The 27990-nt window shown below is 43.8% G+C and overlaps 2 protein-coding genes across 7 annotated transcripts in view; both read right to left on the reverse strand.

The window, feature by feature from the left end:
* On the reverse strand, positions 1 to 25219 carry LOC126522672 (uncharacterized). Its single transcript, XM_050171447.3, has 8 exons — positions 25118 to 25219; positions 23236 to 23367; positions 20053 to 20397; positions 17101 to 17221; positions 13118 to 13266; positions 11100 to 11316; positions 7475 to 7621; positions 1 to 345 (listed from the first exon to the last, which is right to left on the reverse strand). The coding sequence occupies exons 2-8, from the start codon at positions 23338 to 23340 to the stop codon at positions 338 to 340; spliced, it is 1092 nt and encodes a 363-aa protein (XP_050027404.2). The 5' UTR covers positions 23341 to 23367; positions 25118 to 25219; the 3' UTR covers positions 1 to 337.
* Positions 25220 to 26963: 1744 nt separating this feature from the next.
* Zmynd8 (Zinc finger MYND-type containing 8) overlaps positions 26964 to 27990 on the reverse strand; it is a 58581-nt gene continuing 57554 nt past the window's right edge. For all 6 annotated transcript variants that reach the window (XM_055066526.2, XM_055066528.2, XM_055066530.2 and 3 more), the window contains one exon: positions 26964 to 27265. In XM_055066526.2, coding sequence (XP_054922501.2) covers positions 26984 to 27265 — 282 coding nt within the window. In that variant the 3' untranslated portion in view covers positions 26964 to 26983. The remainder of the gene's footprint in view (positions 27266 to 27990) is intronic.

Consider the following 27990-nt stretch of genomic DNA (forward strand, 5'->3'; position numbering starts at 1 on the left):
GAAGGATGCAGTGCCGTAATTTTTATTTGTCACACAAATGCAACAAAGACAAATACGTTACATGAAGAACAAAAAATTATGTAGTCACAAATGACTGGAATGCATGAACCTCACAATTATCCTCTCCAACTGATAACTTAAGCTTACGGGACCATCCTTCGCCAAAACATTACCAGCACGTTTAAATGGTATGTACAAAAAGCTAAACAGTTCATCTGTACAATGTTCCGCACATAGTGTGCTACCAATGACAAGAAGCATGGCGTTGTCTTTGTGCGAACGCCCTGGATGCCTGTTGTCTCCTGGCAATGAATACTTGTGGTGGGTGCTTTAGTGGTCACACATCTGATGAAAACAACAGAGAAAAACATCTTCAGAAAAAGTGCCAATAACAAACATTCAAAAGAGCAGTGTACACATCAAGCAATCTATGTCTCGACATGCTTTGAGTTTTGTCACTTTCAGCAGAAGTGTTTTAACACTGAAGCCTAGCCTCCATTAAAAAAAGTTCTAATTGTGAATTCCCTGCTAAGCAGAACATTTGGGGACCTTTGCTAACATTTCACAGATGCAGTTAAATTCTGTTAAACTGTATGTCTGATTCAATGGACATTTTGAAGTCCTGCCATGTTGTTCTTTAAAAAGGTATGTTGCACATGTGCTAATTGTTGACTTCAACACAAGTACTAATTAAGGTGCTGGTCCTCGACTAGCTGCTTCACTACATATGAATTGCAACGTGCATGGAAGCGGTGGAAGCAGATATGGCAAAAGAATGCAACCGTGCACACTTCCTGTTAGCATTTTGAATATTCTGGTTAGCACTGTTAGCATCCTTGTTGGCAAGCATTGATGGGTCGAGCTGAAGGAATACCGAACATTAATGGCGTTTTTCACTGGTCGATTCGGAGCAGGATTTCTTGCTCCGTGACAACGAATCCAAATTTCACTGGTCAATCTGGAGCGGGTTTGCACTTTCAACTAGTCGTTACGGATCAACTCGCTCCGTGCCGAATTGCTCTCACTTGCTCCGCCACCGAGGCACGGTTTCGGGCGGAAATAGCTCGCGTCACTTTTGTCTTCAAGTGAAAACGGTACCCGGTCGGTACGCACAACATTGTGCTGCTTCACAAGATGGCTGCGTTTGGTACTGCTAGCTCACATTTAACAATAAGAGCTCGGACGACAGTGATTATGCGGTGACGCAGGTGCTGTACGGAGCCTTCTATGTACGTTGTCCACGCACAATCCTTGAGGGCGCGACATGTAAATGACGGACTCTGCAACTGCCGCAGTCAACTTACGCACGGGGGACGGTGACTTTGGTTGCTGTTGAAACGTACAGAGCAGAAGTCTGGCATGGTTTCCAAAACCGGTTTGTGTGACGTGTACGCAGACTTCCTGTGTGATCGCCTGCGGAGCGCTGGCCGATTTGGATTTGTGAAACCCGAGCGCTCACTCGAGAATTTCGGCGACCACTCCAGATCGACCAGTGAAAAACGCCATAAGGATCTTGATGCAACAATGCAACATACTGGACATGACACAGAACAAGTGTAGCAGTGTCATTTAGGTACCATTGCATTGAAGTACTTACACTTGCTGCCTCACGTTTGCTCAGCATGTGTTATAAGGAGAAATGGGAAAACAAGTGTTACACTGATGATCACGTAAGCTTTCCAGCACAATGGAATGTGCAGCGAACAGGTTTTGCAAATGTAGGCATCACTCTTTTGCTGTGGTATGAGCAAGTGCTGCTAAGTGGTGACATTAAATTCCAACTTCATTATAAAAATAAGAGGGCTGCTAACATTATTTAAACTATAGTAGTAATTTCCCAAGAATATACAGCGTAGGTTGATTCTTCAAAAATGGACGAAGGACTGATTTCTAGACATGTTTCACTGATGCTTAGCCATAAAATGTTTAGCTTTCATAGAATGATTCACATCTTGCAAGTAGCCTGCATGGCACATGTGCTTTCGGCTAGTGATTTTCTAACAAGACAAAGGCGTTGATTCTGTAATTTATATTCCTGCTACTGGTTTTAATTTGATTTCCAAGCTTTCAGAGCATATGCATCCATCAAAATTGTAATTCCTCTCCTGTATTCTTCCCTAACAAAGCCCTCAATTTAGTTATGCAGTGGAAAGTTCACAACCCTAGTTAGCATGGAAAGCCTGGAGCATTAGCATTGCTGTATAAGAGCCATTAACAGTTGGTAATATGTGTAGGGCTTTTATTATGGCTTTGTCACATTTGTACTATCACTTACAGTGACAAGATTGTGATGTACATGGTAGCAAAAAGTTTCGAAAATAAAAAAAAAGAACAGCATCAAGGAGTGCAGACACACATTTTCAAATTTGTAGAAACTCTACCACACACTTCTGGTAGTGAAAGAATCACATCCTAACATAACATAAAATATATTAAATTTGATACTAAAGTCGTCTCACAATGTATCATCAACATTATCGAGACGCTGTGTAGCAATAAGGCCAGGTATGGGGTGTTGCTCATTAAAATATAAAGAGAGCGCATTGTGCACACTTATTCTGGCTAGGCACACGAGCGGAAGCCACAGTGACCACACAAATGGAGTGAGCCAGTGTACCCTCCTAGGTAATGAAACAAAAACTGGTTCGGAGAAACAATATGGTAAAATTATTTAAGGTGCTCTGATGCTTGTCAGTATTTTTGCTAAGGTTTACAAAATTTGAATGCTCATTTAGCTAAATAAAATTACAAGTTCAGAATGCCTGGTCAGTACTCTTTTAACTCTTTCCCTACCGTGCCCATTCGGCATCATTAGCCCAGAAACAATGGTTTCGAATGCTGTTTTCGAGACCTTCCACACTGCTCGTGGACACACAGCACCATCTGACACATAGTAGGAGAACTAAACTTTAGTTTCTTATGGGGCTTGTTTTTTACCCCACTTGGCGGCGATTTTTGAACAGGTTCTGAAGGTGTGTGCACGCACTCCTTGGAGTTGAAAGCGATAACAGCCACCCCCGAAAGTGACACATATGCTCCGAAACATCGTAGATCTCATGATGCACTATGCCTGCGGACGATTTTACCGATGGCTTGAGCATCAGCAAGTCTGAGGATGGCTGCCATTTCACTTTGATTCTGAGAGGGACGACGATGGAAATTAACGCAGAACTTGAGAATGCACTTCTAATTAGTGCTCCTCCACCAATTGAAGCCATTCAGCACAAGCCAGCTAAGACGGAGATGTACCAAAACTGCAAGAAATGTTATGACAGCAAAACGCAACAGCAAACGAGCTTACTGCACGACTTCCAACACTCCCTGATATATTTCACATCGAGGAGCTGCTTTGTAGCATGGCACACCATGAAGCTATTACAGCTTCGCATATACAGTCGAACTCATAATGATTTCTGATATAACGATATATTGGTTGTAACGCACACATTTCACGGCATTTCCGATTTTTCGACCCTGCCAACTGAAACTGCATCCAGATGCAATGAACATTTCCAAAAGCGATGTACTTTTACAGCAAACAAATTCTTTTCTCTGTCAAATCCGGTCACTGTAAAAGGAGAGCGCACACAAGTTCCGAAGCACAGAAGCTCGACCAAACTTTGACTCTGAAAGTGACGACGATTCAAACCAGCTCGTAACATCGGTGACCGCAGCCCTGCACTCCCAGCTGTGGTGCTTGCAGTTACATTTTTGTAGTGGAATACCTATTTCAATAAAAAATTTTGTTTTTTTCAGAGATAGTGCCTATTAGACAGCATTACATTTTGTATATCTTATAATTTTTGTTATTTTATTCTTAGTAGCTACAAGTGCGTCTTTACAAACATTAATTTTATCCCACAATCTTGATTTTCGGAATTGATATCTTTTTTCATGACATACATCTCGTAAAACTTTTATGCATGAAAAGTGCATTCAGTCTGCTTTTTGTTTTTGTATTACAATAAAATATCGCAAGCAGTAGTTACTGCAGAAAAAAATATCTGGAGTAACCGACAAAAAACACCTATTTTTTTCCATGGTAGGAAAAGAGTTAAAGCAATCCGGAGGTTGCTTTTTCAGAGCTACTACAGGACAGTGCTCAAGAGAACGAGTGGATGTGCCTTCAGAAGTCAACGTGTGCTATTCTAAATTGCACTCTTACAGGTAAGTACTGCAACACATACAAGACTCCAATAAATGTGTACCTCCTTTGTGATACCCCAGCTCTAGTTCAGGTCATAATAGTACAAGCCTCTTAGCTCATTCCCATATAACCTCTAACAAGCTGAATTATGAGGACAAGAGTTCCTGATTTCCGCAAGTTCTGGAGCACTGTGCATACAACAGACTTGCAATTTCGCCACACTGCTAGGTAACTATGTCCACAGTGGCCACAAGCAAGCTTGAAAACATAGTTATAAACTGTCTTCAGGTACGAGAGTTAGTTTAATCAAAACATTATGTATGAGCTATAGTGGCATTTTACAACTAACATTACTGTAAGTCATTACCAAAGTCAACAAGTATACCAATTAGCAGTACTAACAGGTTAGCAACTGTGTTAGTTGACACTACAGGAGGCGTACTAGTGACAACGTCTATATACACATGTCAACAAAAAAACATGCATGCAGATGAACAGTGAAAGGGTGCACACAATGTTACACAGACTGCCATTAAGATGAACCCTGTTAAGATGGATTCTCTGAGAAGCTGAATGGTTCAGACCTCTCCCAGACAACAATTCTTAAAACGACGCTAAAGAGGAACACTTCATCAGTTTAGACTGATAAAGTATTTTCTCAAAACTATATTTTCGTCAATTTCACAGCAAGAGGTTGAATACCCTTGAGAGAGCGAAGGTCAAAATGCTATTTTTAAAATTTTTGTTCACGACGGAAGTTGAGAGCCAGTACGTCAATGTAACGTCATGGATTAAACAAATTTTTTCTCGTATTTGGGTCACTGTAGCTTAGCAAAAGTTCTTCAAACTCATGTTCAGTCTTTTGCTCTTTTAAAATACAGCATATCTCATCTTAATTGGTAACATTTAACTAGGCCCCAGCAGAGGCTGTCATAATCCATGACATCATGGCGAGCTGGTGTGAGAACTTGAAGGTGGCATCGACGCTGGTTTTTCTTTTTTGCTTATTTTCTGGCTTAGCAAGCCTTCTCTCAGTTGTACAAAGGTACCATATTTTCCGGTGAATAAGGCACATTTTTTTCCTAAAAATTTTTTTCGGTGCGTCTTACACAATGGTGTGTCTTCTATATTCATAAACCCAAGTGTACCTGGCGTGACCAATATGTGTCTTTTTTTTTTTGCGAGTACAAGAAACCATACGTGGGAGCACTGCTGAAGAAAGCTAATCTTGTTTTCACGGTGGAGCTACTGTAACACAGGAGCTGCAGTAAAAGTTGCTACCGTGGCGTCCGTGATATAGGCACCTCCTTGATTGGAAGTCACGCATACTATTTTTCTGTTATAGTAGTTTTTTTTTTTTGTATGTAAGTTACACCCACGGAACTAACACACTAAATAAGAAAAAGGCACAACTTTTCATTGTAATGTTGTGGTGCCTGACATCTGTTTGTAAAAAAGAAAAAAAGAGGACCGTTTGTTTATCATCATCATCAGCCAACCATGCGAGAAGTCTCGGCAGTACCAGCAGTAGTCGCAGGGCTTCCAGCTTCCAGTAGTCAGTGCGCTTTCCTATGCATTTCGGGTGTGCTGTGTGATGTGATTGTTGTTCATGTGTACGGCTCAGGCACACAACACCATGCTACTCCACAGAGGCAATGCCAGCAACGTGCTTATAGCGCCGATGTACAAGTTATTCCGAGGCTGCGATGGTAACCCAGCATTGCTGCCGGCCAAAGTGGTTGAACTTTTTTACAGTGCGTCTGAGTATGGGACCTTCGATGACTTCGAGTGAAGTGCAATAAATGTCAGTTTTCTGCACCCAAGAGGAGCGTTGTTGCTTCAAGATTTATTCTGCTAGAATTTTCAGCTTGTAAAATTTTGTTAATAGATATTTAGTGCCTGAAATAGGTGAGCGTGGCATTTCGCAATGATTGTACAAGCGAGTGCAATCACGTTTAATCATGCCGACTGAGCTAAAATAGGTGTGCCTTATATGCAGGCGTATCTTTTTACACACCAATGTTTTCTTTTAAAGCCGCAATAAGTAAAAAAAAATGAAATGATGGGGTTTTACGTGCCAAAACCACTTTCTGATTATGAGGCACGCCGTAGTGGGGGACTCCGGAAATTTCGACCACCTGGGGTTCTTTAACGTGCACCTAAATCTAAGTACACGGGTGTTTTCGCATTTCGCCCCCATCGAAATGCGGCCGCCGTGGGCGCAATAAGTAGGAAGTGTGTCTTATACAAAGGTGTGACTTAAACACCGGCAAATATGGTAATTTATTAATGCAGCTCAACTTATTTTTCTATTTAGTGTCCCTTTAAGAGGAAATGGGAAGGGAAAATAAGATTGCAATTAAATAAATGTTCTGAATGTGGGCTACTTATCAAAGTGGAAGTGAATGTAGCCAAAACAATGGGCACATGTAAGCTTTGACATCCTTTCATTGACCACGGGGACTGCCAGGTAGAAAGGTAGACAGACAGGTAGATACAAGCTCTACAGTACAGAGTCCTAACAAGTGGGTAGGCTCCTATTTATCATCCCGCTTACTTTTTACTCTAGCAACACCATTGTACATGTACCGGACGAGGTGGTTTCCCTTGCCACAACACAAATTTTCTCATCTATCAAATGATTGATCATCAACTATGTACAAAGCAAACAGTCCCACTGCACATGTCTACATCTTAAGAACGACAGCTATCCTAGTTTCACATCTGCTCTGCTGTGCAGTCTGATACAGATTACTACAGGAGGGACATTTTTACATTGTTAAGTGCAACAACTGCCAATATAGCCCATTCGAGATGTATAGGAATGATGGGAAGTACAAGGCTCTTGCCAGAGGTAGCATTAAATGCCTATGCGGCTTATGTTAAGCCCCTTATTAAAGCCGATCTATCCTGCAGATTGGATTGACGACAATAATAGCTTAGTTTGACCTCTGAATGCTACACTCGAACAAAGGAGGTCATTTCTAGAAATACACACACAAAAGCACACTAACACACACTTTAACAGGAACAGACAATGCAATGAAATAAATAAAAAGACAGACATTACCTCTGCCAAGTTAAGACCAGTGCACTTCCCACAAATCTCGCAGTAGAATCGCTGCAGTAATAACTACCCTCCACTGCTGCGTGCGTCAAAATCTATTGCAAGTCGAAGTCTACACAAAGCCAACTAAGGTGATTTCCATTGCGTCGCATGTGAGCAGGGCTGAGTAGCTGGTCATGCGCGCTGGAGGTACGTGTGGCAATAGCACCGCTGATCAGGTGACAGATTCAGGTGGTGCAGGTAGCGCAGACCCCAGTTACCTGACGAAGGTGCCTTGGGCATCTCGCACAGCTCGCAAGCCTCCAGGGCCGGGTGATTGAGAAAGGTGCACTTGGAGCACTTCCACCGGTTATCCTCTTGGTTCTCCTCGTCTTCCGAAAGGATGCTGTTCGGTCGTGGTGAGGGTGCTGTGCAGGGAAGATTGGGGTGCATGACCACACATGAAGGAGGGAATGAGTCAAAGAAAGCTCGGAGGTTTATCCTATGAATGGATAGCGCCCGTTTGATTCACGTGTCATTCGCTGCGCCACAGCCCTTGATTATCTGGTGCAAAAGTTTGCTGCTGCACGGTGTCATTTATGGGAAGAGAAAGTTGAAAGGTTGGGGTACAAGACACTTCACTTTTTAGTGAAAAGTTGCTATGTGATGACAATGAGTGTTTTAACTATTAGGCTTTTTGGTATGCCTTTACAAGTAACAACAAATGGAGGCACATAAATTCCCCTTTGGATAAAATGGAAGCAGGGCATTAAACAATAAGAACTGCTAACAGCGGCAAGTGTTCTTATAACACTCAGAAGCAAGGAATTTAAGCTTAGGCACAAGTGCACACAGGGATGTGTATGCACATCAGGTCACTATAAAATATGACAGGTGTCCGAGAGCACATAAAAAATGCAAGGTAGTTCAGTACACACTGCTAAAATATTTCTTCAGTAAACTACTTCCTCTATCATAATATGTCCAGTGCGTCCGATGATGCAGAAAAGCTGGCACAGCATTTCACAAGGCAAACATTGCCACTGTGAACATAAACAATGGAGCCCCAATTATACTACTTTCTTGAGGCTGCGCGAGAATGTTGTATAATCCGGGCAGCACAGTATATCCCGACCAACAAAAATTATATCTATAATACACGGCTTCGGGCGACAGTTGCCAAGAGCTTCAATTTAAACTATAGGCTAATACTCTGCAGGGCATGGAAACCAAAATCACCAAAACATTAATTGCGAAATGAGTACTGCATTGCAGCTAGGTGCCAATCACGCTTTACTGGAGCGATGTAGCATACCTAGCTGTACTGTGATTCACACTCGCACGCATGCCAAAATCCATTTACCCAGTTTAAAAAAAATCAGTCAGGTTCTTATAGGCTTTCTTTCAGCCACGCAGCAAGATCTTTCTTTCGAGCCCAGTGACGTTTGCAAGGTCGTCCACCTATGGTGTCGCCTGCACAGATGAATCTCTGAATGCTGTTATTGCTAGTTAGCACATCTGTGAACATAGGCACAGGCATGGCAGCATCTGTGGTGTCGTTCTTTTGCAAGGTGGCAGCGTGCGCTGTCAGCATGAGGCCATGCCTCTTCATCCCGTCTCATACGACAGCCCGCGTGAAACCAGGAACCTAAAGACGGACGCACGAGAAGCCTTGTGGTCTCTTGTGTAGACAGAAAGCTCTGAACTGCGCGAGTGAACACGTTCATAAGGTTCGCACATGTTTTCAAGCTTACCATACATGCTGGGGCGATATTCTCGGATGACCACTTTCAAAGACAGTTTCCCTGTCACACAAGGTCGGCACTGGATGCATGAATGTAAATACAGCTATCAGTGCACTTTGCATTGTGCCAAAATAGCCAGCTTGACACGGTGCCAGAAATGATGCCGGACATAAACGCAGGTGCATCTGGTGCAGAGTTACGTGAAAGAAAAACTATCTCCAAAAGAAAACGTGAGGGAGTGTGAGCGGGCACTCAACACAAAAAATGCAGAGAGAAAGTACAATGAGATGGCAACAAAGGAACGAAAGTGGGCAGCGGGTGAGTGGCACAAACAGCGGGAAGGGAAACAAACAATGAGAAGGCAGCGAACATGAGGGAAGGAGGAAAGAGGCTAGCAGAAAAAGCAGTATCAGCTTACTGCGTTTGAAGGGGCGCTCTCCACCTACTGACAACAGGGACGGTGCCACAAAAGGGCTGCTGGCACATGTGGCACTCCTCAGGTTAGGTTCGCAGTTCCGTGCCAGTTGTATGAGACAGGACGTGCGCAATCTCGCTTCTTATAATTGAGATTTTTAATGCATAGTCTCTATGGGGAGTTTGCCTAATCCGTCGTAAAACCCGGGACGTCGCAAATCAGGGGCACATAATCAGGGCTCCATTGTATCTGTGCCAGAAGGCTTGCAAAGTAAAGTTTTGCATGTTAGAGACTTTGAAACAGAGGCCCTGCTTTTACAAATGTGTACAATACGGTCTGCTCTTAAAGGAGACACAGACTTAGTATTCTGCCACTGATGTCATCGACATATGGCAAAAAGGCCTGCTAATACAGTGGAGTGAATCCGAAAAAAAAATTACAATCGCGTTACAATCGTGTTCTCTTATTTTTTTCCCCCGGTTTCGCCCTCGCAAAGTCGACCCTCGCGTTACAATTGGGGTCGCGTTACATTCGGGTAAATACAGTACTAGCTTCTGCTATCTCAGACTCTGGGAGCGGTGGCTCTTGGAGCCGGGTGGTTGCAGGCCAGCGATGCTGCTAAAACCTGCTTGGTATGGCAGTTTGGCACCAGGCAGTCTGACATCCTCTAGTTTGGTAGGCGCAGTCTACTCAGCTGCTCCTTCCGGAGAGTGGGTAGGACCACCTCATGGAGCTGACGTCTTCTCACGGCTGCCTGTCTTGTGCCCATTTTGGGGGTTGTTTATGGATGCTGGTTGTTGTCAGGCTTTTCAGAGCTTCCCTCATTCTATTTAGCCTCACATAGACTGAAATTACTTGTTCGACCGAAAAAAGTGAGCTTTGTTCACGTGAACTTAGCATTTTAGTAGCTGTCAGATATTTTGCTAGCTGACTTTAAACATTGTCCCATGTGGGCGATGCGCACGCACAATTGCTCTTCCTGGCACTACTTCAGTGTTTGTCGAGTGTGTTGAATACGCTGGGATGCCAGGGAGGAAACGTTTCCTGCTGCCTTCGGAACATGCGTATGTGCCTGGCCAGCAGTTGAGCGAAGCCATCTGAGCAGAGTAGGTGGGAAGGGCTGTAAGGAGACCTCCTTCGCCTCACTTCTGTGTTTGGAACAACTGATCGAGCCTTCAGGGGTTGAAAGCCATGTTGCACATACACAGCGCGGTGCCATCACAAGAAATTCATAATCCTCTCTTTTTGTTCTCTCTTCTAGGTGGCTCATACTTTTCAAATTGTCAAAACCATTAACGCAGTGTGGAATAATTGTAGTAAACGTTTTAACATGAAGTTCATTATGAAGTTGACTGTAACCTGGCTTTTTTCATTATTATATATTGCTTGAAGTGGTCTTGTTATACGTGAACGCCACTTTATTTTTATGTATAAATGTACGTCTGATGGATCATATCAGTCACTTTCCAAAGTAAACAAATGTTTCAATTGTATGGGCTTTATTCACTGGTTAGGTGTCCCCTTTGACAATGTCCCATCCTGTAAATCTATGTGGCAGAATAGTCAGCTTACAATAACGACACGCATTCAAATAAGTCGGAGGCTTTCCACTCCTGGCATTGCCCTCTCCTGCCCAGCTATTTAGTCATACATGTCATGCACAGACCTAAGAAAGCTGTTGCTCTAAGACTCTAGAACAATGAGTGCTGCAGCATGCAACGAATGATCCCCTCTAGGGCTGCTTACTGTTAGACTGTAACACCCGGGGTGGCGATAGGATAGGTCTACTAAGAGGCACTGGGTGAGGCACAGCCTGGCCCGGGTTTAGCCTATGGTAGAAGTGCTCATCAGTGGCCCCCAACGGCACCTCCCCACGTGCATACAGGTCGACTTCACTCAGCAGGCAGTGGCACTCTACGTTCAACGTCCGGTTCCTCCTCCGCAGGGTCCCGAGTTCCTCCATCTAAAACGGCAGAGCAGAACATTGTCTCATTATTTTCTTACAGGCTCATATGTGGCCCTTAATATCAAGCACTTGCAATGATAGAATAGTCTTATTAATTTTTGGTACAGGTCTTGGTGCAGGCGAAAAGCTAATTTGCAGTAGCAACAAGCATGTTTGTCGCAGCGTCCCATGTGCATCAACCGCATTTTTCCGTGTATAATCCCGACTCCCAATTACAACACCCTTCTCAAAGAGAGAGAGAGAGAGAGAGAGAGAGAGAGAGAGAGAAACTAAGAAAAGAGACAAAAAGAAAGAGCATACTGTGCAAGTAAGTGCATACAATGCTCGCATCATTTAAAAGCAGTTCTCATTTGTGGATGCACAATTCGTCAATGTCGTATCTTTGGCAATGTTCCCCCCTCTTTGGCGATGCTGTTCCCCCCCCCCCCCCCCCCTCTTTGGCGATTCCCGGTCCATGCAGCCAGCCCGCGCCATTGGTGTCGTTTTGACCGTGAATTCTTTGCCTCTGTTTTGCTGCCTTGTAATATGGCATCGTCAATGCGGTTGAGCCGCTATTGGTGTTTTCCTGCGATGCGATGCGGAGCGCTGATTGGCCAGAGCAGTGCATTCGAATCTCGTGGGCTAAAGCGCGCCTGCCATTGGCTGCTGCGCGGGCGGCGGCGGCAGCGGCAGCTGCTCCCTGCGATGCCGCGCTCGCCGCCCTCACGTCGTTGTTGCCCCTTGCTCCGTCCGCCTCAATAGACGCCTGCTTGGGAGCTGCTCATCGACTTGCGCTATCTTTTAGATTATTTTCTCAGCTTTTTCTTTTCGCTAGTTCTTTGCTGCACGCGATGCCGACAATGAAGCCCAAGACAGTGCAGATGTTCGGTGTGCGGAAGCGCGATGAGCACAATAAAAGCAACGAACCACTTTTGGCGCAGCTGTTGCTTCATTGCACTTGGTGGCCATCACTCCATTAGCAACCACAGAGTAGTTAAGAGGGAGCCAGTGAATAAAAAAAGTGTGTTCCAAACAAAGGGCAACAGAGGCATCTTCAAATCAAATCAAATCATGTGTTTTAACATCCCAAACAACACACAGCTAAGAGGCACGTTGCAGTGGGAGGCTCCAGATTTATTTTGACCTGTGATTCTTCATAATATGTGCACCTAAATGTAAGTACATATCGCATCTTACTCTCACTGGAATGCCACCACTGCGGTCAGGTGTTGGACTCACAATGTAGTGTTCAACCACAAAATGCCATAGCCACTAAACCACCACGTAACATTTATGTGATGAAAATGGACAATAAAGCCAGGGAAAATGTAGGCGAAATTGTTGCAATTAGTTGAAATGTAGAAATTATAGGAAAAAGGAAAATGAAAGAGGACAAAAACGCCAAGAAGACAACTTGCCACAGCTGGGAGCTAAACCCACGTCGTTCGTGCATTATGTGCACGCTGCTTTTACCATTTTCTTGGGTACTTGTGTAGTATGTGTACAAGGCTAGCCCCGGGAGTGTTAGCCGGTGCCACTCATAGCCACGTAGTAGCTGTGGAACACGTCAGCTGTCATCTCAATTAACCACAACAGTTAGGTTCCCTAATGCTTTCTCTGGCTTCACTGTCTGTTTCTTGATATGGTTGCAAATGAATAATAAAAAAGTAATAAATAATCAAGTACTCTTTATCTCCTTGTTCTTCTTGCTCACATAACATTGGACACATTGACCAGGTTGAAGAGCAGCGAGATCTGAATAGAAAGCTGCAGGCAAGCACTTCACAAAAGTAAACAGAGGTAGCGAAGCATAGCCAACCTGTGAGGGAGTGACATCAAGCAAATGCTTGCTCATCAGTCTGGTCTCTTTGGATTCCACCTCTGCTCGAAGCTGCTGAAGCAGCTGCACCTGCTGGGCATATGTTCGCTGCAGCAGCTCAAACCTTTGGTGCTGGTGGGTGAGGAGAGCTGCATCACAATGAAAGGATATAAGAGTTCACGCCACCATACCTGTTATTTATTTTTTAAAAAACTTAATGCAACATTCGTAAAATAATGGAATGAGCCAAAATGTGTAAGCTCTGGGAGATTCGTGCGAGTTGGCATGTGCTGCAGGCATACCAAGACAAGCGACTTACGAGAAGAATCTGGGGAAATTAGTGGCACAATTTTGGAAGCAATAAATGAGATATCAGCAGCCACGCCCACTGAGGAACTATACGTTCCATGGCTTAATAAAGGGGAAATGAGACATCCACCCAGACATAGCTAATTGCTACAATGGAAAGTCAGACACTGGTTCGAACCCTGAGTCGAGTCCGAAGACTCAGACCCCGAGTTCGAGTCCCCAGACCAGAGGAATTTTTTTTCAACTGCGAGGCTTTTCTTTCGAGGAACCCGTACATATGGGTATCCTTTGTAGCAATTAGCTACGTCTGGGTGGATGTTTCATTTCCTCTTTATTAATTACTTCTCTCCACCATGCAGGTTTCCGCAGAACTATTACGTCAAACTCTTGCCTTTGCTTCGAGTTGTTGATAAGTTTGACTTCGCCCTACCATCTGCCTGCCGCCTGGTTTGCTCAGATGGTAAAGCGGCTGCTCTGGAAAGGCGGTGGTCCTGGGTTCGAGTCCCGGACCAGAGCGAATTTTTCTTCAACTGTGAGGCTTTTCTTTCAAGGAACCCATATGGGTTTCTTTTGTAGCAATGAGCTACGTCTAGGTGGATGTCTCATTTCAACTTTATTATTTACTTCTCTCCACCTTGCGGGTTTCCACAGAGCTATTACGTCAAGTTCCACGGCTTCTACAAACATTTCTTCGTAAGTTGTGTCAAGTTGTACATCTGCCAAACAGGTATGTGTATAAACAATTGCTTGCGACAGCATGCCTTGCAAATTGAGAACAGGACTGGCTTACACCTCCCACATCATTGCAAAGCTTGCACGTGCAAGCCATTGCTGACGCGCACAGGTATATTACAGAAAATTTGGTGACAGGTACGTCCATGTTTCTGAGTTTGCGGTCAATGCAAATGAGTAATTTTCTCAGAAGTAGGACGAGTTTCATTTTCTCAGCGCTTTTCCCGATAGCGTTGCCCGCAGTGAGATGATGCTGACATGAAATGCACCGACAGCGAGGAATGAATGCACTTTGTCTGCCTTTCACAACAGCGTGTCTCCGAAACTCAACATTATGCAACATTCAGCACTAAATGTGCACGATGCCACACTATGTCAGCTTGCCCAGTCTTTGCGAATATTGTAGATTACGTTTAAAACAGGGTGCGCACGTGCTATGTATGCACACAGCCCCGCTAGCAGCCATGCCAAGCCACAGCCCCGTTAGAAAAGGAGCCGCACACTGACCTGCCACCCATTCACCCCTTCCTCCTCACCCTTGCACATGCTTGATAGCATTACCGCAAGCAGACTCCCCTTCCCTCTTTCCCCTCGCTCGCTCATCAAGCCACCATTCTTGTCTGCTCACCCTAGCACGCTTTCACTCGCACCTAAAGCATGCAAGGTGAGGTAGGATCTTGCTGCCCTTGGACTTTATACGGAACATGATGCTCCTCTGCTTTGGCAGTCCGGCCACTCTGCATGATTTGAGAGCTCCTTTCGCAAGAAGCGGCTTGTAATTCAGCCATTTGACCATCTGCGTCCACCAAAGTTTCCATTTATTGTTTCTGTATTGCTTCACAGTGACAGTGAAATTACATTATATTGAAGTTCAAAATACATGGTGTTCTATGGACAAAAAGTAATGAAAAGTTGAGTACAGGGTGCTTACTAAGTTGACATTTTCAAGTTCCCTGAGCTTTCCAGGTTTTCCCTGAATGCCTTTGCAAAATTCCATGAGTGACACAGAACCTTGTTTTATGTCAAGATGGGATGACACCATGTTGCCCGATGCTGTCACTCTCTAAGCAAGCATGTTAAAAAATAAAAAACGGGTTAATCCAGTTTCAATAGTAAAGAGTATGTTTATTTTATTCAAAATAGAAAACTGAAAGGAGGGGTAGTAAAAATCACAGCGAATAAAGTATCTTAGAAAAATGGTAAAGTCCATCGCAAATTGAGTAGAACATTTTCAAATAAAAATAAAAAGAAATGCATACAGAAGCAAATATTTTCAAAAATGAGCTATTTCTATCAACTTATAGCAAGCTCATTGGTATTAGGCTAGAACTTTGTCAGAAGTGAGATTCTCAGCAGCTGGAAAGTCAACCTGAACTGTCCTGACATACCGTTTTTACTCACATAATGATCGCACTTTTTTTGTAAAAAAAATTGAAGCAAATTTAGGGGTGCGATCATCATGCACGTTAAATCTCCTGCAAAAAGAAAAAAAAAAAACTTTTTTTGTCATCCCACATTTGCTGTGGGATGACAGCCTTTAAGGTCCCAGATATGCTTTGATGGACTCCAACCATTCACATTTCCAGGAAATCTTCAGTGAGGACTACAGTGCAGTCCACTTATAACGATATCAAAAACGAAAAATGCCATCATTGTCGTTATATCTGGACTGCCGTAAAAGAAAGGAAGAAAGCTGCCGAACATACCTTTGTAGCTCCGAAACCAAATCTGCCACTTACGATAAAAAATTGACGTTGTAGAATGTAGGCTGTGAAAAATCAAACGTTTATTTATACCTCTAAACAGTGTGTGAAGCATTAGGCGCACTGAAATAGTCAGAAATCTGCACTTGCTTTTGCCGAAGTTTCAGGTTCACAACCACAGTGTGCATTGCGTACACTGGCTGCGCAAACACTGGCGGCTATAATTTAGCATACATGAAATCAATGAGCGACTCTACCGACGACAGTGCACTATGCGTGATTATTGGGGTCAGTGTCAAAGACAGGCCACTGTCAATCTTGTCGTCACTGCCACTGCCGTCGTCGCCTCTGTCACACAACGCTGCTGTCTGTCGCAACAACAATTTCCATGTCACGAGATTCTTCGCAGAACAAAGCAGCGCTATCGACACTCAGAAACTCCTCTATCGAAGCACCACCTATTTTATCGCCAGTGGTGACATGCTCCCAGAGTTCAGTAACGACAGCGACTGTTAACGCGTTGGTTTCACACATGGGAGGTCGCACCTTGGCGCACAAAGCTTGCCTTTTCCGTTGATCAAAATGGCCACTGGTTCTAGCCTTCATGATCGTGGCACTCGCAGTTTTCAGAATCAATATCGTCGACTGAGTGAGCTCGTACTTTGAGTCTTGCAAAATTTGCAAGTCTCAAGCTACACAGATTTGTGCTTTGTTGGCGCACCTACCATTGCTTCCGTGGTGCATTTCCATGTTCGCTGAGGAAGAGAGGGAGATTGTAGAAAGGGAGCACAGGTGTGATTCGCTTCTCGCTTTTTTTTTTGTCTTCTTCGTCTGTTCTCTTCTCTACTCGGGACTCTTGTGGCACACTGCGCCAACTTGCGATGCTGTCCGTGGCTTTCACAATAGGTGCACTGGTGGGACGCACTGCCCAGTAATGGCGGCAGATACGAACTTGCGTAGGCAAACTTTTCTCCCCGTCTCAGGCTAAAGAGAACTCGGCAATGCAAATTTCACGATTATTCTGCATGAAAAATGCTGCCCAAAAGGCTGAATTTCGATCTTTATATTTGATATGTGGTGAACAACACATCATTATATGCTTTTTTTTCCTCATAGCCCTAATGCATATAAGTTCATACTCTGAAGTCGACTATCATTATAGCCGATATATCATTATACGTGGTATCTTTGTAAGTGGACTGTACCGTACTCATATGTTGAACCTTTCAGTGGTCTCACCTTGGATCATGTCATCAAGGACAGGTGGAGAGTGGTGAAGACGAGTCATGGGGGATTCCATGGAACCTGTGTGCGGCCAGCCAGGTCCGTACAGGGAAGTTGCAGGCATGCTTGTGGAAACCTGCAGTCCGAACATAAATTGAGAAAAGATAATGAAAAAAAAAAGTGCAACTTCTGTTTTACCCCAAAAGGACAAGTATATAAATAGAGTAAATACTAATGCAACAGGGACCTTGGACACGTCATACACTGTGCTTTTTTTTTTAGCTGCACCAAGTTTTAAAAAATTGCCTGTGGCAGATAGCACAATGCTAATGATCCATCTAAATTACTCAATGAGGTTGCCATTAGTACCTCTACAAAAAATGAAACTGCTTAATTGAATAACTAACCCAATTACACTAATTAATGTATACCTGTATACCTGTATACCTTTTCAATTATAACTTGATGGCACATATTTCAATCTATGAATGGTGGCCAGTGAGTATGCAAGGCATATAGACAGAACGAATTCTCAGGACTATGCTTCGAGAGAATTTTCGAAGTGTCCGATGAAATGGATTAGCATCGTAGCTACTTTTGTGCATCAATGCATAAAACAGCGTTTTCTTAAAAAAGTAAGTGAGAAATAGAGCATTTTTTACTGCAAGCTCGACGGCGCACATCTCAAAACCAGTGCCATCCTCAGAATTTGTTCCAAGTTGATAAGCGTTGCATAATCACTAGCTACATTTTGTACATTGAAATATGTGCCGTAAAATAATTAGAAAGTTAATTGGTGTAAATATGTTCATTTTTCAATTAAGCATTTTAATATTTCAAAATTTTATGACTGCCTCCTCTAGTAGTTTAAATTAAGGGTTGCAACAGTGCTATCTGCCACAGGCATTTAAAAAAATTTGGTGCAGCTGAAAAAAAAACACCATGTACAGTCAAACCCGGCTATATCGAACTCGCAAAAAAACGCCTATCAGTTCGATATAGAGCATAATTCGATATAAGCCTGCTAAATAATTGGATGTAATAAAAGCACATACCATTTATAAAATTATTTTATTGAAGAAACTAGCTTAGTTTCGCATAAATTAGTCCTGCATTTTCTTCTGCTTGGGCAATTTCGCTGCCTGCGACGCACGCACTTCCCCACGTTGTCTAAGAAGTCGGAGCAGCTGAGGCCGCAACCTTCCGCATGCACGCAGAAGCACCGGACTAATGCGAGTGCACCAATCACTTCGGAGGATGTGGGCAAAGGACCGTAGTTTCTTTCCTCAATGTGCCTACCTTTATTTGTGCTCGGTACGATGTCGGCGATGTAGTCTTCGTATCCGGGCTCTCCTGTGGTCGCGACACCATCATCTGCACTCACAAACTCGTCCACCGTTGATTCGAATGTCCCAGAAATTTTTACAGCTCGCTCCAAACTTCGGCAACACCAGCTACGGCTTCGTCGCATTCATCAGAATTTGCAGTCATCACCGAGCACGCGGAAACCGGCACGTATGAAGAACCTCTCGTACACGGCCGTGCGTACGCGTCATGCGCCATGGGCACCGGGTTGCGAGTCTGGCCACTTTAGCCCTAATCGTACCGAGAGTGCTCCTCGGAATTTTGCACGCTGCGGGGACATCCAACTTCTCATCGCGTTCTACGCGATTTATGATTTCGAGCTTTACGACGAAAGGCGAATTCTGCCGCTTCATCACGGTAACACTGCGGGAGAAGGCCCACAAGGCGCAAACACGATAAACCAGATAAGCAGCCAGACAACTCGCACTTTCGCCATCTTGCACGAAGAGGGCACAAGAGCCTCTGATTGGCTGTCTGAGCAAGCGCTGTAAGCGGGCCAGGATAATTTTTTGCTGGGGAGTGTCGATAGATAGTGATCTAAAGAAAGGAAGGACGCTTGATTCTGCAACCCGTGAGGGAGCACGGCGAAGCGTCGTCAGGGGAGAGGGAGTGGGAAGTGAAAGATGATAGAGAAAGAGGGAGGATGTAGCCTAATAGACTCCACTATGCGCGACAGGGGGAGTGTCGACGGCTCGCCCGAACAGCCCGAGGCAGTGCGGTCACGGTAGGGAGAGTGGTTGGATGGAGCCGCGCCGCCGGGTTTCCGCGCTACCGTGAGGGAAAGCAAACTTCTGGGGGCACTTTTCCGCCACTTGATGTTCGATATATCGGGAGTCGCTGCAATATTTGTTCGATGTAAGCGTAATTTTTGCTATATATACTCATTGTAACTATACAGTGACCAGAAATTGTTCGATATATAGAATAATTCGATGTAAACGGGTTCGATATAGTCGGGTTCGACTGTATATCAAAATATTCCATTTGTACATTCTCGGGCTGCCCGAACTGAAAGCCCATCGTTCTGTCTGTCTATGCATGACAATAAATCGCGTTGAGAGCCACACAATCCTCGAAAAGCTCTGGACGGCCTCTATAAACTGCTTTGCCCTGTCCTTTGCTAGCTACAGGGCCACTCCAAGCCACCTCTCTTAACTTTACTGCTAATAATGCTAAGGATGCCTGCACCATGACTAGCATGGCTGTCAGTTCTGCCACTTTTACCTCAGTTTGTCACGCCCCGAAAAGCCGTTAAATATGTTTAACAGCAGCTATGTTTAACAGCAGCTATGATATGCAAAATAGAGGCGATGGACCACACCTGATCAGCACGTAAAAAAATTCATTTGGGTGTTTTATGTACCAAAACCACAATCTGATAACCAGGCATGTTGTAGTGGGGGACTCTGGGTTAATTCTGATCACTTGGGGATTCTTTAACATGCACCTAAATCTAAGTACACGTGCATTTTTACATTTCACCTCCACTGAAATGCAGCTGCTGCAACCGAGATTAGACCCGCGACCTCAAGCTCAGCAATGCAACATTATAGGTACTAAGCTAATGCAGCGGGTAGCACGTAGTAAATCACGAGGACATACCTGGGGCCTGTAGTCCGTGCGTACCGAAGGCTGGTCTGGTCGAGTAGTAGGAAAGTAGGGTGGTGGTTGGTGGGTCGCCTGAGGCGAACGGTGGTGCTGTGGCCTGGATGGCGAGTGCGGTGTGGTCGGCGTGACGGGTGTCACAGGTGTCAGCATGCCAGGGTACGGCGGTGGCAGGTCCTGGTCCACTGGGAAGGGAGGCTCAAGGGGCTCGAACAGTCGGGAGGTTGGCAGGCGAGCTCCCTCCCGATTTATCGAGACCTCTTCCGGGTCAAACTGGCTGTAAAGCTGGTCCTGGCTGGCTCGTGTAAGGTGCTCTACGCACTCTGCTCTGTTGCGGGGATACTGAAAGCCACATCGGACCAGCATACAAATAAACAAAATCAACTCCTTGCCTTTTCTATCCCCCTCAGACACAGTGTCCACTTCTACGGACAACGGCTTTCAACCTTTCCAAAATTAAATGTGGTATGATAAGTTAAATTGCGCTGATGTAACATAAACATAGACTGAGATGATACTACATGCAAAGCGTGTAATCAATTTTTATGCCACCGGTTTTCATGAAGACCAACATTTTATGTGGGATGCAGGGTTCATACAGAACACTTAACCCAAAATTCAAGGTCAATTCAAGGATTAAACATAAACGCTCGGTAGATATCTGCCTGATTGGGGACAATGAAAACACATATAAGCACTGCTACACCTCACCATCTCATCCCTGAAGAAGGAGCCGGTTGGGCTCCGAAACGTCGGGTTTTAAAAATAAATTTTGGTTTGAGTTTTTCTTTCTCTTTAATTCAAGGATTTCAAGAATTTCAAAAGTCGGAATTCAAGGATGGAGGAAAAAAAAACTTATTTATACACATACACTGAAAAATAGTGAAATCTCCTTAGCTGCGATTTCTTAGCAGCTAAGCAGCCTACTGAGTTGGACACACGCTTCAAACTCTTAAATTGCTTGAGTCTTAAGTCGCTTGTTAAAGTTGACTTTCCCATTACAATGTCAACCGCCTTCTGGCATACTGGTTAATGGTGTCAGACTTCAACCAGACACTTGTGTTAATGCCAAATGGCTGAAACTTACTTTCCACCAGGCACTTATAGAGCCTGAGGCATGAAAATGGAGCCATGATGGCTGCGGTGTGAACCAACTAGCAAAAATGCAAAGTGGTACTTGATCTCGCTTTGTCTAGCCTTATGATGGCAATGGTGATTTAAACAAGTCTGTCATTGATGGCTGTAGACACGCCACATTGAAATCGTTCAGCCCCTCTCAAAAGGAAATAATCTGGGATCATTTCTCAATAGAGAGCGCACATGGTACAGCCCCCATGCGGAGTTTGTTACTTTGAATGTTCAAAAGTGTCCCCCAACCACAATTTTCAAGGAATTCAAGGATCGCATTATTTTCAAGGAGTGCCAAGGGCCCTTTAATGTTTTTTTTTCCAAGCTCAAGGGTTTTTAAGAATTTCAAGGAGGTGTATGCAGCCTGGGAATGTGTTACCGTGTCGTCATTGAAGACAAAAAGAAAAAAAAGAAAAAGAAGAAAAGGAAAAAGAGTGTGCAGTATATTTCAAATGCCACCAGATGAATCGGCAATCCAGAATGAAAGTAAATGCGAGCAACCACCATGTGATGTTAAACCAATGTCTGCGTGTTTAGGTAATCAAAAGGCACTTTTATCTGAACAAAGTGGAGAAATGGACTTCCTGTCCACATATATGGCGGTACTGATGTGGGGATGCACATGTGCCATCTGAACAAGTAGTTTTTCAGGTTCGTAACAGGCCAGTTGACAATAAGGACTGACTTTAAAAGGTATTTCGTCACTATTTGTCGATATTGTTGGGTTTGAGGAAGCTATATTTCTGTTTCATACTTGGCAGGCATTGGTGCTGAAGCTACTAAAGTACAGAACTGCTTCAGAAGGCTATATAACTGCATTACTCTGCCCATTGGGTACCAGGTAAAGGTACCCAGGGGGTTACCTTTACTAGTACAAATGTGAATAATGCCCGCCATTTGCCGTAGAGACGCCTAAACCCACAAAAGAGAAACGAAATAGGCTGTATTTCATAGGTATGCCTGCGAGATACACGTCTGCTTTACTTGGCAAACAAGGAACCACATCAAATCGACTCGAGCAGGGAGAACAATGCCAAGAACAAGTAAGCAAGCGAAAGTGTAAAATAAAAGATTTCTAGCAGCGTTTTTTGAATTAGCTCTGGAAGAATTATAGAGGAATATACATTTGCAGAACAATCACAGTTCTTTTGGATCCCTCGATAACTGCTCTACCAAGTTAAGTGCCAAAAGCGACTCTTATTGTTATTTGGAAAGTTGTGCAACGATGCGTGGCCACAAGTCCCATACAACTGCGTAGAGCGCAGGACGCTGCGGTTCTAGACACACTTTGCCCACCATCGAAGGTTAGAAAACACCCACATAAGCACAGCTGAGAAGCGGCTACGTCAAGTGGCTTGACTGATAACTGTAGAAGTGTCATTCAACATACACGGAATTATTCTCTGCTTCCAGTGCCGTTTTCTGTACTTCTTTCTTAAATAAAAAGATGTTGATCTATAGATATTTTCACAAACAAAGGTTAAATTCGTTCATTTTCGCGTTTCATACCTGTTTGGCTGTTGCCTCTGCTCTCTTCTTTAGCAGATCGCTTAATTTCTCAACTCCTTGCGACTCTTGTTTCCAGCTGCCAATTTTGCACAAAAAGTGCTGTACAATCAGGGGAAAACCAGACAAGGTAACGGACGACATTCATGTTGCTTATGGGTTTAACGGTTGCTCATCTAATGCTCATCTCACGATGAGCATTAGAGTAATGTCATCTTGAGACGAGTTCTGCCGCAATTATTTTCCTCATGGTAGGATTGAGGCAGTATTTTGGGTGATTTACGATTGTGTCCTAACAAATTGGAGGAGTGGTCAGAATTTGGGAGTCTTCCAAACAAATAGGGAGAGTTGGCAGGTATGTTGTAAAGCTTCTCGCTTTACTGCATGTTCATTTTGCTATTCTACTTCCTTTTGCAATGAGTGACCAAGGAAGCGTTGCTGATAAACACATAACTTCTTTCTTTCACATGTGCTTTTGTTGCGAGAGTTATTATTTACAAGAAACCACTGACAATAATACAAAGACTCAGAGGAAAGGCTACTTACAAGCTGTACATAAGACTGAATCACAGCATCTGGTAGTTCCGGAAACTGAGCTCTCATGTCATTGTAGAGGTCCTGGTGCACTGGTGGCACTGAACACATCGCCATACCCGTGGTGTGGATCTAGCACAGTGTCTGCATGGCATAAGATGCACACACAGCCATCAGGCAGCACAGCACCCGCTTCCACACTATGATGGAAATTTAGCAAGCTTGCTGCATATTTGTTCAGAATGGGTCAGCACAACGGCACAGTCTTATATAAAAATGACATGTATTTCAAAACAAATTATTGCAAACTTGATGCAATTTTATCCTGTCGTTCCTTTATTTATTGTGTGAAGTGACCGTTATTGAAGCTGGTAATAATACAGTCATAGTTTTTACATTTATAACACTGGTTTGAAAACAGACAGGGCCAGCACTCCTAGGTGAACAAGCACTGCTGCAGACACCTACATCATGTTTGCAGTCCCACTGCCGGTGTAGGTGCCCCGTGTTGTGCGGCACTTTTCAAAGGTTAGGTGCTACATTTTGTGTGCAACAACCACACTAGAAAAAATCCTGACAACGAAAATGATGCAGAAGTCAGCTTCTCAATTCTAAAGGGTTAGGAACCAAACCGAAATAGAACAATGAAGAGCCCGCCACATGAAGGAAAGCAGAATGGTTTTGGCAAATCTGACAACTGTGAAGCACTGTTCAGAACTTTACTGTGACCATCACCCTTGTGGCTGCATGGTTACATTCAGTGCCATTTTTTTTTTCGCTCACAGTAATGACAGTGATGACCCTTGTTATGCCAATCAAGGCATGACTGTTCAAATTAAATCGTGCCTCGCCTAACCAGATCTTTTCATATCTGCTGTTCACTAGTTATGACCTTCACTGTCAAGCCGCGTGCACTGAAGTTCCCTGACACCGTGAGCCTAAACATACCGGCTTCACGAGCACCTCTACAGGGTGATGTTGAGTGTAACCCTCCTGTACAATTTGCACAGACGGAAAAGTATGCGTGCACCTCGTTCAAGTCGCGGAAAGCAAATGAGGCGCGAATGACGAGCCAGAAAAAACACGTGAACCAAATGAAGGAGCAAAATAAAACCAAAGGTGCAAGTGCGATTTTGGCGCCACTGAACTTGTCAACATGCACCATTAGCTAACAGACCATAGTTCACACCCGGCTTTATTGTTTCGTCGTGAATGAACTTCTGTTGTACTCTGGGTTCCAGGAACAAAAACAACGACTTCATTAACGGGCGGCTCCATCAGCAAGATCGTCATTGTTAGAACACAATCAACCACATCAAACGCAGGCGTCGGATTGCACAGCGTCCGGCAACAATAGGCAATAGCCCAATTTCGAGCAAAAAAGCTGCAAATATTTGAAAACGAATTTCAAATTCTAACTATACACAGAATCCATATAACTTAGGCCAAAGATATGGTTCACGACATGTTAGGACGTTAAACGGGTTCCTGTATTTGTCGGTGACTTGCAACGATTGATAGGTGACTGCAATGATCCGCGGAAACACGGAACACGGAGCATGAAAACATTCAGTGCGGCAGGAGCGTGCTCATGCGACGACATTCAAAGCAGTTTCCGTCACAACGTCTCATCAAAGTTGCCTGTCACAATTCCAACAACCAAAATCACTAACTTCCTTTCGGACCTAAAGAACACTTCGTATAAATGTAAGAGTAATAATAGTTTTGGTCCTGACAGCTATAAGCCTAAATGATATCGGCACAACACAAACCCAAGCAATGTAAGAAATGACAGGTGTGTATAAACTACCCGCAACACGACGGCGATGAACAGTGTTAACTTCGTCAGGTATGAGATTGCGTATAGAGTTAAAAGCCGCAAATGGGCGCTCACCATCTCGGCATCTTGCAGCAGAAAATTGCGTCACATCAGCGCGGACTGACATCGGCAATCACCTGTTTACAGTACATTGTTGCCAACACTTCTGGTTTCCTTCGGTGGTTTTCGCAGTTGTGGCAAATAATAGAAAACAAACGTCTAAGAATGATTGAATTCTTCAATATAATTCTGACCACCTGATTAGCGTGCACATAAATCTGTGCTATTTCACCCAATCATCGTTGCCATAGAGTTTCATACTACTGTGACCACTGGTTAGGGCTCATTCACACCGGCGACTTGAGGAGGTCGCGCGATCATTTGATTAAAAAAAAAAAAAAAATATTCATCTAGTAATTACACTTACTGGGGCGCCCTAGTAGGATTTGCCGAATTCGCGATAAGGACTAAATTGCAGCCGCCGCGGCTACGGTCGAACCCGCGACCTCGAACTCAGCAGCGCAACGTTAAATTGCCACTAATTTAAGCCACCGCGGTGGTAAAGTGACAAACGTGAAATGCAAATGAAATAAGCGTGATCGCCAATAAATGAAAATGCAAACTAGAAATTCACATACACTTTTTTTGGGGGCCTTGACGCACTCTTCTAAAACCATGCAATGTTTAGCGTCATTGTGCCTCCTCTCATTATATAACACAGTCATGTTCGCTTCCACAGCTGCTTGATAAGGTACCTTTCCATTCAACAGCAGTGTTGCCATGTTACCTGCATGCCATCATGCGATGGGGCAAGAAGGCCTGGCATTATCAATTACTGAAATGTAACATGCAAGAGAGAAAAAAATCAAGCATTGCTGAATTTTGCATCCCATTTATGCAGGTATAGAATACCTGGCTGATAAACCTCTTCAGGTCAACTTCAGATATTTTGAGAAAGTAGAGTACAACGAATGTATGATAGAGGTGAAATCAGTTCCGTCATAAATATTTGAGAGACCGGCACTGAGCTAAGAAATGTGAAGCAGTGCATGAAGTGCGAGGTGAAAGGGAAGAAAACCAAGTGACAAATGGTTAAGGAGGCTTATTTGCTCATACAGATGTGATCACACATACAGACATGTCGCCAACACAGCCATCCACTGCAATCACCTTTGGCACAATATACAATGCTTTTGGCAGGCCACCTTACATTCTGCTAGTAATGCTCGATAGCAATTCACCTGAGGCCTAGGAATAATTTGATACTATGTTGAAAGCATAAGTCAGCAAAATAAGTGGATACTCACTCACCAATACTTTACCAGGCTTTTTTCTTCACTCATTCACTCACGTATACTCACACTCGACAGTGCTCCAGAAGTAGTCATGTTGCTGGGCTAGTCAGTATGTATTGCTGAGTAGACCATAAATATGATCGCTTGGCGCAAACAAGGAAGGACGGAAGGGAACAAGTGGAGCGCCATACTCAACAGTACTCACTCACACTCCTACTCGCGGTTATTCATACTCGGCAACACTCACTCGTGATGACAATTTCCCCCAGTGCTTGGCCCCCCTCATTCTCGTACTTGCGTGCTCTCACTAACTGGCACTCATACAAATATACTCGCATCTACTCACACTTGCCGGCAGTACCTTTAGTATGTATACTCATGTTGACTTAAAATCACTGTCACTGTCTTTCATTCGTACTAACGTTAACTGGCACCCACTCCTGCTCACACTCAATCTCATTTATACTCACCTCCACTACCGCCTTTCTTCACTTGCTGGCGCTCTATCTCACGCCTGTGTAATGAGTGTGCAGCGAGCATGAGTCATGAGAGGAAGGGGCGAGGGGTAACTTATCAGTGAGTATGCTGACCTACAGTTCGAAGACATGAATGCCAAGAACAGAATATACATAAAAAGCCAACTTCTTTATTCAACAGGATCAAATGGAAGGCCTCCCATAGTATGTGTAGAGGCTGGGAAGCCACCAGTAGGCACCAACATGGAAGTGGCTCCTTTGCCTGCAGACAGAGAGAGCTCGGCGATAGTGGGGCCATTGTTCAATATAACTCCTGCATTTTGCTGGCTTGAATTATTTGCCTGGGTGCAGCTTGCTATGTGCTTTGGCCAGTGAGCTTGCTGGCAGGGGTAGTCGCAGTAGCAGGTGTTCCAACAACAGTACAACGCTGCTTCTTTCCAGCAGTTAGCACACTGGGAAAAAAAAAAAAAAAAAAAAAAAAAAAAAAAAAAAAAAATATATATATATATATATATATATATATATATATATATATATATATATATATATATATATATATATATATATATATATAGCAACCAGGACTAGTGAACAATGTATTACGCAAGGTAAGTTTCCTTCCCAGTCGTCGCACCCACAGTCTACATTCGCTATAGATACAAGCAAGGCAGCTAGCTGCACAGTCCTGACGCCTGATCCGTAATGCCCCTTTCCTAGCACATGCTAGTCTAAAGGCCACATTTTGCAATGAATCCTGTTTTTTGGTCAACCTTTCTTCTCTCTATCATGCCAGCTGCCAACATGGTAAATGATGCCCCGTGCACATCAATAACAGCGATGCCAATAGCCAATGCTAATCTAAATGCCATATAATGTTCTGCCCAAGCTAGCAGCAAGAGCTAAGAAAATGGATCAGAAAAAGAATTGTAATAAAATCTGGACCCACGTCACTGAATCACACTACTAAGTTAGTTAGCCATTCAAAATAGATTCACAGAACCTGGTAAGGACAAATACAAAATGGCACATAAACATAGACATGCTGAAAAAAATATACACCCTTTACAACCAGTGGTTTGTGCAGCTAAAACAAGATGGTGCTACCAGCCCCTTTCATGCCTTTGTTCACGTCACCTTGCGTGAAGTTGAAATGAATGACTAGCAGCACTGCAATGAC

This window comes from Dermacentor andersoni, chromosome 6, assembly GCF_023375885.2.
Source record: "Dermacentor andersoni chromosome 6, qqDerAnde1_hic_scaffold, whole genome shotgun sequence".
NCBI lineage: Eukaryota > Metazoa > Arthropoda > Arachnida > Ixodida > Ixodidae > Dermacentor > Dermacentor andersoni.